Consider the following 16,896-nt stretch of genomic DNA (forward strand, 5'->3'; position numbering starts at 1 on the left):
TAAAAGTGCTGCTATAGAACTAAATTGCTTGGTTCAAATCCTAGCCCTGCCATTTACCAGCTGTATGACCTTGGATAAGTTACTTAACCTCTCTGAACCTTGATTTCCTTCTCTCTAAGATGAAGGACATGATGCCTTTCCCAAAATGTTGTGAGGGTGAAATCAAATATAACAGGCAAAGCATTTGGCATAGTGCCTACTAAGTACACAATAAGGGGCGCCTGGGTGGCGCAGTCGGTTAAGCGTCCGACTTCAGCCAGGTCACGATCTCACGATCCGTGAGTTCGAGCCCCGCGTCAGGCTCTGGGCTGATGGCTCGGAGCCTGGAGCCTGCTTCCGGTTCTGTGTCTCCCTCTCTCTCTGCCCCTCCCCCATTCATGCTCTGTCTCTCTCTGTCCCAAAAATAAATTAAAAAAAAAAAAAAAAAAAAAAAAAAAAACGTTGAGAAAATAAGTACACAATAAATGTTAGCAATTTTTATTAATAATGCCATACATTTATTTATACAAGCATGTTCTCCCACCTCTGTGAATATTTCCATAGGCTACATTCCTAGAAGAACTACTGAGTCAATGGGTAACATGATATTTTACATAGTGAAAAATATCTGGATCAGCTTTAAAATCAACATCCAAAATGCCACCTGTGTCTCTTGATATACATGTGGTGATATGGGTGTGATGGTTAATTTTATGTGCCAACTTGACTGGGCCACAAGGTGCCCAGATATTTGGTCACACATTATCCTGAGAGCTTCCGTGAAGCTGCTTTTGGATGAGATTAACCTTTAAATCAGCAAAGCATATTGCTCTCTCTAATGGGGGTGGACCTCATCTAATCAGTTGAAGGCTGGAAGACCAAAAACACTGACTCTCCCTGAATAAGAATTCTTCCTGCCTGATGGTCCTAGGACTGGAACTATATTAGCTGCATGTGCTGTACTGGAATTACATCACTAGCTCTCCCGGTTCTCAGGTTTTTGAGCTCAGACTGGAGCTAAACCATCAGCTCTGCTGGGTCTCCAACTTGCCAACTTATTCTCTAGGTTTTAGGACTCCATAATTATGTATGTGAGCTGCCTCCTTATAAAAAAAATTCTGTCTCTCTCTATACACACACATGTACACAGACACACGTATGTATACACACACAGTCTATTGATTCTGTTTCTCTAAAGAACCCTAATACAATGAGTGTGTTTGGTCTATGAGACTTCAGTGAGGCATATTTTTATGATATGTTCAGTATGTACATTAAACGGAAAAATTTTTTAAAGTTAAAAAAAGGTAAGAATTTAAAATACTTTTTTTTTTAAGTAAGGCCTACTGGTTCGAGAGTATGGAGAAGTAAAGTACTAACCACATACACTAGAGGCTGTAGAAATTAGGCAAACTCCTTTTTTTTTTTTAATGTTTATTTATTGATTTTGAGAGACAGAGAGAGAGAGAGAGAGAGAGAGCAAGTGAGGGGCAAAGAGAGAGGGAGAGAGAGAGTCTCAAGCAGGCTCCACACTGTCAGCACAGAGCCCAACACAGGGCTCAGTCCCACAAACTGTAAGATCATGACCTGAGCCAAAATTAAGAGTTAGACACCCAACAGACTGAGCCACCCAGGCACCCCTGGGCAAAATCTTTTGAAAGACAATTTGGCAAGGTGCCTGGCTGGCTCAGTCAGTGGAGCATGCGACTCTTGATCGGGGGTTTGTGAGTTCGTGCCCCATGCTGGGTGGAGAGATTACTTAAAATTAAAATCTTAAAAAAAAAAAAAAAAAAAAAAGACAATTTGGCAATATCTATCAAACGCCTTTAAAATGTTATGTTCTTTTATCCTGTAATCCCATTTCTGCAACTCAAACCTAAGGAAATAATCTGAAATGTGGACAAATGTTTTTGCACCTTGTCCACCACAGCACTATGTATGATAGATAAAAACTAGAAACCACCTACACATACATACGAACGGGCCAATCACAGCCCATGCCACCTCCCTGCCCTCCACCTACAACCTTTACTGAGTGCACCGCAGGTCATGTGATATCACCCATGTGATATCACGTGATATGGCTAGATCAAGGTGGTACTACACTCAAGTTAGACCAATCCCAATCTCTTCTTTCTTCTAGTAATCTGAAATTAGACAGAGGGATTTGAGTCAGTGTCTCTTAGATGTTTGAACTAGAAGATGTTATAGAAGCAGAGCTGGGACCATATATGCAAAGGCAAGAGAGAGAGAGACAGGAAGAAAGTAGACATCAGAGAAAACAAAGCTCAAGGGAGAGGAGAGGAAGTCAGAGAAGGTGCTGAGGGCTTCGGGTCCTTATGCCTGGGATCCATAAGATGTTCCACCATTTCCCTTTCTGGAAAACTAATTTATATGCATTCTTTTACTAACATGCAAATAATCCCTAACCAAATCTGAAATTGATATCTGGGGGTGCAGGGGTGGCATGTGCAGCAAAAGATTCTCAGAGGAAATAGAAGCACTTAGGCAAAGAGTCTTAGGGGGTAGGCTGGGGTGTGTGGGAAAATGTTTAAATTTTTTTTTTAACGTTTATTTATTTTTGAGAGACTGAGAGAGACAGAGCACAAGCGGGGGGGGGGGGGGGGGCGGGGGTAGGGGGACAGAGAGAGAGACACACACAGAATCCAAAGCAGGTTCCAGGCTCTGAGCTGTCAGCACAGAGCCTGACGCGGGGCTCAAACCCATGAACCATGAGATCATGACCTGAGCCAAAGTCGGACGCTCAACCGACTGAGCCACCCAAGCGCCCCGGAAAATGTTTAATAACTAGTTTTCCAGGAGCGAGGGGAGAAGCCCTGATTTGGAGCACCTGTCAATTTTCATGGTGTAAATCCTACTGTGGCCGATCTCCAGGTGCTTTACTGCACACAGAGATGCACACAATTGGCTCTCATGAACCAAACACACTGGCTCCATTGGGTTGCAGGAGAGCAGTGAGTACACCTCTTCCCTGGAGGGGATGCTAGCAATTTCTGGTGTGTGGTGGTCAGATAAGTCATGTTCACTAGTTTCTTGTATTCAGACCATGTATCCATCAGGTCTGGGGCCTTCCAATCCCCATTCCTTCCTTCCTTTCTTCCATTCATCCATTAAAGTGGGCTCTACACACAACATGAAGCTTGAACTCACGACCCTGAGAATAAGAGTCACGTGCTCTACCGACTAAGTCAGCCAAGTGCCCCACTAACCCCCCATTCCAGACCAGCAAAAAGACTTTTTGAAACACACAACCATATTCCTGAGTTTGAAAGCCAAAAGAGTTTGGGCGTTAAGTCAACACCCCAGACAAGAAAAAAGAGAAGGCCCTTCCCACCTACCTCATTGGGAAGGACTGTGGCTCCATCTCCGTCCCGGGGGACACCATCCTTCCCCACCTGGGGGAGCACCGAGAGTCTGGCCTCCTCGCTGCTGCCTGACTTGGCTGCCTTCTTGTTCAGGATCCTGGCCATGCCCTCTGGCTGATGGTAGCTGGCTGGGGAGAGGGGCTCCGGTTTCTTGGTGCTCTCCTCCCCTGCCGCCGAGGTGGGGCTTGGTGCCCGGCCACACACGTTGCGGAAGAACTCCTGCACGATGCCATACTTCGGAGGCTCAGGCTTGGCCCGGGCCTCGGACATGCCCAGTTTCCAGACAGACTCCGTGCTCCCCGAGTGCTCCACAACACTGAAGAGGCTGGACAGCCCGTCATTGATGTTCCTCAATACAGGGCTGTCCCGTGTGGTGGTGGAGCGGGCCCAGGCGGAGCCATTCTGCTTGCCTTGGTGCAGGTTCCACAGGCTGCGGTCCTTGGCGCTGTCGAGTTTGGACACGGACCGCCTCTGGAGCTTTGGCGAGCCATACTTGGGCGAGCAGCACGGCCGCTCGATACGCGAGTGCACCTTGTCCAGGGAGGAGGAGATCTGCTTGCTGCGCACCGACACGAGTGACGAGCTGCGAGGTGACCAGCTCTTGCCGTGGAGACCGCTGCGGGGTGGGTCCGTCTGCAGGCCCACGCTGACCGTGCGGATGGTCTGCGTGCCCACACTGGCCAGGCCCACTGTCTGGCTGGACGTGCTCTTCACTTTCTTCTCCAGCGAGCCCGAGCGCATGGCCTGGCGCACGCAGTTGGTGATCTCCTTCATGTCGTCGCTCATGTTGCCAGACATCTCAAAGTCATGCAGGGCTGCCGGGAAGCCGGGCCCTGCCGCAGAAGGGCTGCCCCCCGAGCCTGCGTCCAAGCGCTGCCGTGAGAAGTTGCAGAGCCACCGGCTGTAGGAGCTCTCAGCTAGCCTGTCAGCCTCGGCTGACTCTTTGGGTTTGGCAGTGGTGAAGAGGAAGCCGGGCTCGATGATGATCTTGCCCTCCCTGTCGTGGACCACGGGGACACCCAGGCGCCGGGCCACTGGGGGACTATAGTACACGCGGATACCCGTCTTATCAGGAGCCGTGTAGCTTCGCTGCATCTGCCTTCCTGCCGGCTCCTGGCAGCCCAGGGCGCCCAGGCGGCTGCAGTCCCGCGGCGAGAGCCCTGGCTGTTCCTGGGCATCCTTCTCTGAGTCCGCCGGCTGGGTGCCCACAAAGGCAAAGGCAGGGTTGTTGGGCAGCTTCTTGCCTCGGGTAGCTTCACCGGCAAGGTAGGGGGAACAGTCGAGCAAACTTTCGAACTCAGACATGGACGAAACAGATTTGGTCCTGGGAGGAGCAGAGGAGGAAGAGCGAGGTTAGTGGAAGATAATGGAAAGAGAGCAGGCACTCTGGTCTTCTTCGCTGGTCCACAGCTGGGACCACGACCGTCCTGCTCACGTCTTGTGGAAGACGCTATCGGTGCCCTGCCCCACATCGCCTCCGCACCCACACCTACACACCCAACACAGCACACTCCGAACACCTGCCATTCTCCACCAAAGGGCTTTTTTTCGTGACTGCAAGAGCACACTTGGCCTCCATGCAGAGGAAGCTACAAATATCACAGAGTTTTGCCCCTACACACAGCCCCCAGCAAACAATGGGTGGGAGTTGGTAGCTCAGTACCCAGCCTCCTTGCTCTTCGGACAGGTGACTCTGAGCTGCACGTTCCACTCGGGCTCCCAGGGTTCCTCAGCGAAACTGAGCTTCGGTTGTCCGCGGAATGACAACATCCCCCTTTGTTGGCTGCCTTCCCTTCCTTGTGTCACTTCCAGTGTTTCCTAAAATCCCTTCCCAAATAAGTGACCTGCACTCAAATCCTTGTCTCAGGATCTTTGAGACAAGTTCTCAAATCCTGTGTTTGCTTTTGGGGGAACCCAAATAAGATGCCATTGAACCTCTGGCACCTGTGTTGCCTGACGACCTCCAGTGTCAGGTGCACATAAATGCATCTCAGAGGTCAGACCATTCAGCCCTCCAGGGACTCTAGGCGATAGGTGCTACGGTTCCCACTGGAGTGAGATGGGAAGGATCACCCAAGGTCGCGTTCCTAGAAATGGCACAGCTGGAATTCAAGCCCCACATGCTGACTCTGGAGCCCACCCTCCTACCCTGGGCCTGCCTGGCTTGAGGTTCCTCTCATGGCCCAGATGGGGTTCTGTTGCTCTCATTCTATTCAGGGTTTTGTAACGGTGGAGATATGGCCCTGATAGCCCCAGGATATCCCTGGCCACAGCTCAGGGCTGGGCCCAGAGGAAACTGCTCAGTAATCCCAGGAATAGCCCAGCCTGGTTCCCCTAACTCCAGACACAGGAAGGAACCCCAAGAGGAGCTGAAAATTTCTTTCCCAGCTAGGATGTATGGGGTCCCAGGTTTTCATACATATCCACAATCAAACAAACAAGAAAAATCAAGGGCTGGAATTCTAATTGTCCCAAGCTTCCTGGCTTCTCAGTGGCTTCAGTTCCATAGAAACCATATCCCAGGGCTCCATCAGCTCTGCTGAGGTGCTGTGGTGGACACATGGGGCAAGGGAAAGAAGACAGACAAGGAGTGGAGCAGGGAGAGGGCCTGAAGGGTTGGACAGGAGAGGGGCTGCAGGGCAGGGCAGGGCAGGGCAGGGCAGGGGGAGGGGATGCCAGCACCTTTTTAAGGCGGTTCCCCCAAGCTCAGCTTCAGAAACCCCCTCCTTGTCGAGGATCTTCTCACTCCGCGTCTGTCAAGGAAGAGAGGCAGGAAGAGTGAGTTGTGGCCACCAGCACACCAAGGGAAGGTGACAGGAGGTCAGTGTGGGAGCCGACCCTGGATCCCACGCCTGAGTCTCCTCTTGTAGAGCAGGAGTGAGGTCAGCACCGGTCTGGAATCCCTGTTGGTCAGTTTCTGGCTACAGGGCGTCTATCACTCCCTCCATAGGTATGTGATCCAGGCTTGGTCAATCAGAGCTCCAAGAAAGAACCCTGGGAAAGAGTCTTTTTAGAAGTTATTCTGGGGGTGCCTGGGTGGCTCAGCTGGTTAAGGTCCGACTTTGGCTCAGGTCATGATCTCACAGTTTGTGAGTTCGAACCCCATGTCAGGCTCTGTGCTGACAGCTTGGAGCCTAGAGCCTACTTCCGATTCTGTGTCTCCTTCTCTGCCCCTCCCCCACTGGTGCTCTGTCTCTCTCTGTCTATCAAAAATAAATAAATGTAAAAAAAAAAGAAGTTATTCTGAATGTGGTGGCAACAACAAAGCACCCAACAGCCAACGTTCAGCTAGCAGTGATAACAGCGGCCTGACGTTTCCTGCTCAGGGCTTGTCTCACCCTCATGCCAGAGCAGGTCCCCTGGGACTTGCACAAGTTTTCAGAACCTGCGTCACCAGCCCTCTTGAGCCCCAGTCAAATCCTCTCCTGCCTCAGCTCCCCACAATTTTGTCACTTACAACCAAATCCCCTGATACCCCACTTCCTCGGGCTGTCATGAGCAAAGAGCCTGTATGCCCACTGTCTCCTTACTCAGAATATTGCTATGTGGACAATGCACCCGAGGCTTAAGCAAATGTCACCGACGTGACCTAACTGGTCTCCACAGAGAGGGCTGGGCTACAGCACAGAATGTGATTCTCATTTTACCACTGAGGTAACCGGAGCCCAGGCAGGGAAGGATAGAGTGACTTGCTCAAGATCAGACAGCTCTTAGAGGCCTTGCTTTTCAGAAAGGCACAAGCGACACCAAAGAGAGGGCAAAGGCCTGGCCAAGAACACGGAGAAACACCCAGCCTCTCTCCCAGGCATGGAAGGATGACACTGCCAGGGGGTCCTCACAAGTCCCCAACCACTGGGGACTCCTCACAAGTCCCCAACCACTGGCTGGAACTATGGGGTAGAGATGCCAGGATCGAGGAGCCCAAAGTGCAAGGGTATGACCTGTGAGACAGAGTTAGCATCGTCCCTGTCACCTCTCTCCCACATGTGAGGGGCTTCGCAGTGGAGCCAGGAGCCAAGAGAACATGGATGGCCTGCTACCCCCTCACCTCTTTCCAGCTGTTGTCCTGCTTCTCCAGGTCTGAGTGCTTCAGGACCCAGGGGTCAGCAGCCTTCTGTAGCTGGGCAAGGGTAAAGAGGGTGGTCAGTGGTGGGTAAAGCTGGTGAGCGGGCCCTAGCTCTGTGCAGGCCACTCTGCAGGCTCTGCTTTAGCCCGGAGGACCCAGTCATGGGCTAGGAGACATCTTCCCAGTGGGCAGCGGCTCCGCGCCACCAAAAGGTGGATTTGGAAAATGGCCACGAGAGCAGCCATTTACAGGCATCCTTAGAGAGCCCATCATTCTATACGGTAACCGCTGTCACTGCTACGCTAATTCATGCTGCAATTCCTGGACCAGCTAGGTTAGCTAAGCACCAGCTGGATGACGTCAGAGTGGGGGCTCCATACTGGGCATGCTAAGCAGCAGGTAGATGGAATGAGTAGACTGACCTCTACACTCTGCTGTGAACAGCTCTTTATGAAAGAGGCAAACAAATATAAACATACGTATCTTATGATTCCATCACTGATTCAAGAAAGAAAAAAGATCTTGGTCATGGGATCAAGCCCCACTGTCAGCATGCAGCCTGCTTGGGATTCTCTCTCTCTCTCTCTCTCTCTCTCTCTCTCTCTCTCTCTCTCTCCCTCTGCCCCTCACCTCCCCGCAAAATAAAGAGACATTTAAAATAAATAAATAAAGATTTTTTTAAAAAAGATCTCTGTGAACATAAATTTAAGTAGCAAGAAAGGGAAGAAGTGGGTTGGCGTATGATTTTGCAATATTTGGGTCTTATATAAAGATGATGTCCTGATGTATGTAATTAAAATAAAAAGTAAAACAAAGGAAAAAGTCAAAATAAAGAATGGCGCATAGCAGCCTGGTAGGTGGCAGCTGGGCGCATGATGTGCACCGTACTGGGGCGTAATGGCCAATGATGGTTTTTCCCATCCCCCTCTTTTGGTCAGAGGACTCTAACTTTCTCAAATTCGGAGGGCTCTAGGGGTAGGCACATGACTTACAACTGGCCAATCAGCCTTATGGAAGAGGAAAACTCTCTATTGCCGGTGGTAAGCTGTAAAGAGATGAGTACACAACTAACAGTAACCATATTCGATGACAGCTTGCTTAGGAATAAAGCACAGAGGAAAGCAAGCCTGAGAGACTGTCAGACGGATAGACCTAGCGCCCGCTGCATTCTCTGAGCACCTGGATCCAGCTATAACCGAAGGAGATCCTAGCCCCGGACTTTTCCCACAGCGGGTCCCCGCGGTGGCTGGAGCCAGCTCGGGCTGGGACAGGCCTCACCTGGCTCAGGCGGTTCTGCAGCTCCTTTACCTGCTGCTCCACCTGCTGCTTCTCACCCTGAAGCCGCTCCACCAGCTGCAGCTTCTCCTGGCTCCAGTTGCGCTCGCTGATCTGCAGCTGCCTCGTCAGCTCCATGACAGCGCTGTAGGACTCCGCCAGCAGGTGCTGCTGCTCCTCGCGCTCCCTCTGTAGGGCTGCCTTCCAGTCGGGCCCTGCCCGCTCCCCAGCCCCCTTGCCAGCCTTCAGCTCCATCTGCAGCAGAAGGAAGAGCAAACTGGGTGTCTGGCACCAGAAGGCCCTGCCTCTCTGCCCTGAAGACCCCTCGCCTGCTGACCACCTACTCAGAACTAAGCCCTCCTCACGGTCAAGGCTTGCAGGGAGCTCTTTCCATGCCAAGCTCTGTGCTTCCCAAGCGTTGTCTCAGTATCCTCATGACGTCTCAACAAGACAACTACCTTTTTTGATATTATAGAGAGGAGAAAGAGGTTCGAAGAGGTTATCTGGCCCAGGTCACATAGCTACAAAACAGCAGAGGTTCCTGGTTATTGCTTCTCATACTTCATCAACTCTCACAACTGGTCTGGGTTTATGGTGAGTGCGGGACACGCACCCAGGATCACAAAATGAATGTGTGCAGCAATCAGCCCAGAGTGATGGCTTTCGTGGCACCAAGACTCAGGGTGGCAGGAGGTAAATATGCAGCCTCAAGCATCAGTGTACCCCAAGTCCCCCAGGCTGTGGTCTCATATGTTAACCCCCATAGGGGCCGGTCCACTTCCCAGTGTGCAGGGGCACTTGGAATGGCTGGGTTGTGGGGGGTCAGCAGGAACAGTGAAATGTGCAGACAGGGCAGGAGCTGTGAGCTCTGCAGGGAGGGTTAGGAGGAAAGAAGGGTGGCACTGGGAAGCCAGAAGTGTGTGAACCCTGGGAAGAAGGTTGGGGTCATGGTAATGAGAAGGCAGGAGGAACAGAGAATTGGGAGAAAGGTCAGGTCTGCTGCATATTAGCTGGATGATCTTGGGAAAGAAATTTAACCCCTCTGTGTTTGTTTCATTACTTGTCCAGCAGAGATCATCAGTGTGCACACCCCCAAGGGGCCCACGATGCCCAGGAAGGCAGCCTGCAGCAGGGACAGGCTTGGGGAAGCTGGGACCTGAAGAGTCATGACAGGTGGGGGTGGTGGTGGTGGTGGTGGTCACGACAATCTCTCTGAGTGGGAGGAAACCCACCCTCTCACTTTTCAGACCGCAGGAGGGCAACAACTTGCCTCCGGGCACACAACAGAGACCACAGCTCCAGGGCTCCTGGTTAAGGCTCCTTTGATCTCCCTGGGCTGTGGGGAGGGGAGTCCCCCAGTTTGTGGGGAGGAAGCAAAACAAAGCCAGGTAGCAAAGGATTAAGGGCATTCTTATGAAGAGAGGTGGGAGTGAATGAATACATCAGGGAGAAGCCCAGCCATGTGTGAAGGCCGTCACCAGATGCAGACAGGCATTTAAGCATCTGGCCTCACTTGTGAACCCATGGTGCAACAGAGGTGCCTATGATGTCCCGAGCCCATGTGTCAGTCCTTCACATTCCTTCCCTGGCCCAATGACTCCAAGGCTCCATTGTTTCTGGTACCCTTGCTGTATGATTCCAGTCATGATCTTGCCATCCCTGGGCCACGAGAGGAGGTGAAGGGGTTCCTATGCTCCCAGATCTGACAGCTGTGAGGGTTTAGATGAGGGAGGAACAAAGGGGGAAATGTCTCTGACAGGTGGGGGACTCACCTGGGCAGTATGGCTCTTCAACTCTGCCCGCTCTGTCTCCCAGGTGGCCTTGGCCTTGGCAAACTGTTGCTGAAGTTCAGTCAGACCACGGCGTTCATCCCGAAGTAGCCAGCACAGCTCCTTCAGTGTCACCTTCATGTCAGCCAGTGTCTTGATATACTCATTGGGCTGCAGATGGGGGCAAGGCCTGGGTCAGGAGCTTCGAAGGCATGGGAAGGGGAGCCTGGGCTGGGAGCACTCACCTAGAGTCCAGCCCAGGACTCTACCTGGTCTCGAGCAAACCGCATGACCTCCCTAGGTCATCTCACCCATAAAACGGGCATGACAAGCCCAGCCATGGCCTGACATGTTCCCCAGCCTCACATAAACAAAAACCCCGGAGGCTACAGAAATTATTGTTCAGCCTAAATGTGAGGTGGGCCTTGGCTTCTTTGAGCTTCTGTAGAGTCTAGGCCCTGAGTCTTTCTCCTTGCCCAAGATCTGCTTCTCTAACCCATCATGGGCCAGATGGGAAATACGAACTACGCAGCCTCCTGACTGCCTGACTCAGTCCCAATCTTCTCTCCTTGGCCAATGACCTGTTTCCCACCTACCCACGCTCACTGTGTATGAACCTGGGAGCTCTCTCTGCCCCATGGCTTGATTTGACGGTTCCTGACTCCAGACCACAAGGCCTCTCTTCACACGACCCCCCAACTTGATGTCCTTACCTTCACTATGTATATCCCGAGCCTCAGCCAATCCCAGAATACCCTGCCACACCTTTGCACATACAATTCTCTCAGTCCAAAAGGGCCTTTTCCCTTCTCTATTATGCAAGCTCCCATTCATCCTTCAAAACCCACCACCTATTACCCCTTCTCTGTGATCCACACAGAATTAACTGCTCTCTTACATGTGACCACACAGTCCCTCATCTGTCACTACCCTGGATGACTCATGAACCCTATAGCACTAAGCATCTGGGGCCAGTAAACAGGCAATAATCCTCTGCAGCTTTAGTACCACATGCAAGACAGGTCAGAGAAGGTGGCAGGAAGTGATCGCTAAATAGACGAACCATGGGCAGGACAGGACTGGGAACAGGCTGGGAACGCACCGTGTTTTGGGTCCAGCTGTCCCCCGTACAGGTCTTGTTATCTGAATGCTGGGCATTTAATTCTTCTTCCTCCATTAGCAGGTACAGCTCCTTCATGCTATTTACCTACATTCAACGGAGGGTAGAAGGATATCATGCTTGGGAGTCTCACCGTCGGGGGAAGGGATTCAGGCTAGTGGCCCAGATAGAAAGGGTCTTACACAGTCAGGTAGGAAGAAAGAAGGGGGGTTTATGGTTCAGGATGAACTACTCTAGTTCAACACCGATTTCCCAAATTTTAACTTTGGCTATTGCTCACCACCTAGGCCTAAGAGCACACAGCTGGAAATGTAGGCCATTGTGGCCTTCTCTACCACTTCTTCTGGCTCAGGGGCCGTGAGGCATCTCTGAGAGCTACTCAGAATTAACCATGTTGTCAGGCTGGGTCAAGGTAGGCCCTGTGGGTGCAATAAAAGGACCATGGGCACCCCCACAATTATAGATAAAGGCAACCAAAGGTTTGGGTGGACAGAGGGAGCCATCCTGGTTTGCTGTGGATGGATTTGGGGCAGAAGTCCAGAGCCAGCAAGGAGACCAGGGTACTAGGTTCAGGATGGGAATGACGCAGAAGGAAGCCAGCTTCTGACTGGGGTGCTCACCCATCATTCATTCATGTATTCACTCACTGATTCGACAAATATTTATTGAATACCTATCATGCGCCAGGCCCTTTGTTCAGAGCTGGGAATATATCAGTGAGCAAGACAGACAAAAGCCCTTTCATTTCCAGTAGCAGGAAATCAAACAAATAAGTGAAATGTATGAATGTCATTAAATATTTGGAATGTCACATGGAGATATGCCATGGAGAAAGAGAACAAGCAGAGGATTTGGGATGTGGTGCGTGTGGGTGGTCAAGGAGGGCCTTAGAGAGATGTGGATATTTGGGCAACGCCCCGAAGGAGGTAAAAGAATAAGCCACGTGAACACCTGCAGGTTAGGAATTCTAGGGAAAGGGCACAGCAAACGTAAAGGCCCTGAGGTGGGAACACATTTGTTTGAGGGAAGCAAGAGAGGCAGGGAGGAAGTGAGAGAGGTACAGGGAACAAGGCTGGCTGACCAGGCCAGGGACTTGTAGGGACTTTGGCTTCTGCTCTGGGTAAAATGGGAGCCAGGGGAGGACTGTGAGCTGAGCAGTGATGCCAACCTGACTTTCAGTTTCATGAGATCACTGCAGCAACAGAACCCCATATCACAAAACTGCAGTGGATGCCATCCGCATGGAATATATGCCACCTGAATACAAGATGCTCAGCTCGTATCCTTCTAAATGCAAGATACTTGGTGGAAGACTGCAAGGGCAGAAGCAGGGAAACCAGGTAGGAGGCTGCAGTGACAATCCAGGCAAGAAGTGACGGTGGCTCAGCTGGGAGGGATGGGAGGGAGGGTAGAGTGGTTGGGTCAGACTCTAAATAAATAGATTCTGGATAGATTCACAATGTGCAAGAAAGGCCATTTAAGCCATGTGCCTGGGTAAGCTCCCCAAGGGAGTAAGTGTAGGTAAGGGAGAGATGCGACCCAAGGGCGGAGCCTTAGAGACTCTGACATTAAGAGAGGTCAGGGAGAAAAGAAGGGTCCAGCCAAGGAGATGGAGAAGGAACAACCAGTGAGTGAGGTGGAAGGAAACCCAAGAGAGTGTGATGTCCTAGAAACCAAATGAAGAAGGGTTTCTAGTGTCAGGACAGGCACTGAGGCTTGCAAGTATGTGAGGGGGAGCAGGGCCTGCCTGAACAAACACCTTATTCTGTCGCTGGTCACGAGTATCTAAACATACAGACTTCGGTTGTCTGTATACACAGGTGCACGATTCTTTCTCTAAAATCCTTGGGGCTGGGTGTGCTTGGAATTCAGAATGAAAGGGGATTTAGAAAGAGAATGTGGTACCTACACTGTATATTATACAAATGAACTGCCCCAGCAGGGTCTGGTGTAACACTCTATGCTCAAGCACACTGATGTTGCCTCTATAAACATATGAATATTACCATGAAATTGGATAAATAAAGGTTTTGCTGCCAAATGAATGTCAGGCCCATCTTTTCCCACTGAGTTCGATACAATAAAACATAGCTCTCAGAGCTTCTGGAGTTCAGAATTGAGGCAAGGAATCAACGATCTTTATCTAATGATAATTATCTCTGTATCATAGCATATTTGTAAGGATGAAATGCAATAATCCACCTAAAGTACTTAACACAGTACCCAGAACACCATACTCAATACCTGTGGGTTTTTATCATTCACATGTATAATTCTGCATTATACAGAATGGACATATATATTCTTTGAGAGTATGAATGTATATCAAGTTTATTATTTACATAGTTATATGCATATGTTTATACATATTTCTACACATGCACTTCATATAATATTTATACGTGTGTATATATTTTTACAATGTATGTAGTTATGTTTGTACTTTTTAAAAAATTTTTTATAATGTTTATTTATTTTTGAGAGAGAGAGAGAGAGAAAGAGAGACAGAGTGAGTGGGGGAGGGGCAGAGAGAGAAGGAGACACAGAACTCGAAGTGGGCTCCGGGTTCTGTGCTATCAGCACAGAGTCAGATGTGGGGCTTGAACTCACGAGCCGCGAGATCATGACCTGAGCCGAAGTTGGACGCTTAACTGACAGAGCCACCCCTAGCTCCCCTAGTTATGTTTATATCTTATTAATTATGTCTATATCAGTAAATGTATGTATTTCTCTTAATTACAGGTACATAAATTATTTCATTTTCTATGCTTACCTTTTGAAAATTTTATTTCTCTTTTTGTTTTTTAATGCTTATTTATTTATTTTGAGAGAGAGAACATGTGTGTGCAAGCAGGGGGGAACAGCAGAGAGAGAGAATCCCAAGCAGGCTCTACGCTATCAATACAGAGCCTGATGCGGGGGCTCAATCTCATGCACTGTGAGATCATGACCTGAGCCAAAACCAAGAATCGGACACTCAACCGACTGAGCCACCCAGGCGCCCCACATTATTATGTTTTTTCTAAAGTAAGTTTCTGTTTCTCTTTGTTAGTCTAGCACATGGAAATGACTAGAAAGATTTTTACCAAATATGGAGGATTTGCCTGAGACAAATTGACTTAAAATATAGGCTATGTGGCCTCCAATTCATTTTGTAGGGTGTGGGGGAGCATCTAACTCAGCAGCCAAAACTGGGCTTCAGATAAAATCAATATGGTGGTTAAAAATAAGTCAATATGGACATGCCTGGGTGGCTCCGTTGGTTAAGTGTCTGGCCTCAGCTCAGGTCATGATCTCGCAGTTCTGAGTTTGAGCCCCATACCAGGCTCTGTGCTGACAGCTCAGAGTCTGGAGCCTGCTTCTGATTCTGTGTCTCCCTCGCTCTCTGCCCCCACCCCCATTTGCGCTCTCTCTCTCTCTCTCTCTCTCTCTCTCAAAAATAAACATTAAAAAAAAAAGCCAACATGGTGGTTCCTAAAAATATTATAAACAGAACTACCATATGAACCAACAATCCCATTTCTGGGTACATATCCAAAGGAAATGAAATCTGGATCTCAAAGAGAAATCTATACTCTCAGGTTCATTGCAGCATTATTCACAATAGCCAAGATACAGAAAAAACATAAGTGTTCACAAATGAATGGATAAAGAAAACGTGTGTGTGTGTGTGTGTGTGTGTGTGTGTGTGTGTGTGTATACACACAATAGAATATTATTCAGCCATAAAAGAGAGGAAAATTTTGCCATTTTTGACAACATGGATGGATCTAGTGGACATTATGCTAAGTGAAATAAGTCAGATACAGAAAGATAAATACTGCAAGATCTCACTTAAATGTGGAATGGAAGAAAAGCCAAACTCATACAAGCAGCAAGCAGAATAGTAGTTGCCAAGGGAAGGGAAGTGGGTGGATGGGGAGATGTTGGTCAAAAGGTACAAAGTTTCAGGGGTGCCTAGGTGGCTCAGCTGATTAAGTGTCCCACTTCAGCTCAGGTCATGATCTCATGGTTCGTGGATTTCAGCCCTGCATCGAGCTCAGGGCTGACAGCTCAGAGCCTAGAGCCTGCTTCAGATTCTGTCTCTCCCTCTGTCTCTGCCCCTCTCCTGCTCATACTCTATCTCTCTGTCTCTCTCAAAAATAAATAAACATTTTAAAAAAAGGTACAAAGTTTCAGTTATGCAGGATGAATAAGTTCTGGAGATCTATGTACAGCATGATGACTACAGTTAACGATACTGTATTGTATAACGGTACTGTATTGTACTAAGAGAGCATTTAAGTGTTCTCACCATAAAAAAAAAAAAAGAAAGAAGAAAGGAAAGAAAGTATAACTATGTGAAGTGATATGGGCATGTTAGTTAGCTTGACTGAGGTGATCATGTTATGATATATACATATATCAAAACATTAAGTTGTACACCTTATATATATACAACTTCTATGTGTCAATTATACCTTAATAAAGTTGAACAAAATGTGGTTTATACATATGTACAATGGAATATTATTCAGCCTTAAGAAGAAAGGACATTCTGCAATATGCTACAGTGTGGATGAACCTTGAGGATGTTATGCTCAGTGAACTAAGCCAGCCATAAAAAGACAAAAACTGCATGCTTCCTCTTGAGATACTTAGTGGATAAAATCACAGGGACAGAAAGTAGAATGGTGGCTACCAGGGACCAGGGGAGAGGGTTATAGGGAACGCTTGTCTAATATGTATAGGATTTCAGTTGTGCCGAATGAAAAGAGTTCTGGAACAGGAGGGAGTCTTTTGGGGCACTGGAAATGTGCTCTGTGTGATCTGGGTAGGGGCTATACAGCTGTATACAACAAAACTTCATCAGCTATACACTTAAGATATGTGCAATATATACAATATGTGCAGTAGATACTATATTTGCATATAATACAATAGTAGCGAAACTAGATTATTAAATTTACCTAGATCTTGTTGCCTGCTAAAGACTGTGAGGTTTGTTGGGGTGCCTGGGTGGCTCAGTCAGTTGAGCATCCGACTCTTGATTTTGGCTCAGGTCATGATCTCACAGTGTGGGATCGAGCCCCGTGTTGGGCTCTGTGCTAACAGTGTGGAGCCTGCTTGGGATTCTCTCTCTCTCTCTCTCTCTCTCTCTCTCTCTCCCTCTCTCTCGGCCCCTCCTCTGCTCGTGTTCTCTCTCTCTCTTTCTCTCTCTCCTCTCTCAAAATAAACAAACATTAAAAGAAAGAAAAAAAGACTCTGAGGTTTCTTAAAAAGGGAAATGGACAAATATTAAAGAGGTGTTAGAGATCTACC

The 16,896-nt window shown here is 48.9% G+C and overlaps 1 protein-coding gene across 3 annotated transcripts in view; it reads right to left on the reverse strand.

The window, feature by feature from the left end:
• SOGA1 (suppressor of glucose, autophagy associated 1) overlaps window positions 1-16,896 on the reverse strand; it is a 72,279-nt gene that overhangs the window by 7,566 nt on the left and 47,817 nt on the right. For 2 of the 3 annotated variants that reach the window (XM_058685526.1, XM_058685524.1), the window contains 6 exons: window positions 11,578-11,682; window positions 10,479-10,646; window positions 8,710-8,961; window positions 7,414-7,485; window positions 6,048-6,118; window positions 3,339-4,689 (listed from right to left, as the gene is read on the reverse strand). In XM_058685526.1, the coding sequence (XP_058541509.1) occupies window positions 3,339-4,689; window positions 6,048-6,118; window positions 7,414-7,485; window positions 8,710-8,961; window positions 10,479-10,646; window positions 11,578-11,682 (2,019 nt within the window). The remainder of the gene's footprint in view (window positions 1-3,338; window positions 4,690-6,047; window positions 6,119-7,413; window positions 7,486-8,709; window positions 8,962-10,478; window positions 10,647-11,577; window positions 11,683-16,896) is intronic. The other variant, XM_058685525.1, reaches the window with a different exon arrangement.

This window comes from Neofelis nebulosa, chromosome 9, assembly GCF_028018385.1.
Source record: "Neofelis nebulosa isolate mNeoNeb1 chromosome 9, mNeoNeb1.pri, whole genome shotgun sequence".
NCBI lineage: Eukaryota > Metazoa > Chordata > Mammalia > Carnivora > Felidae > Neofelis > Neofelis nebulosa.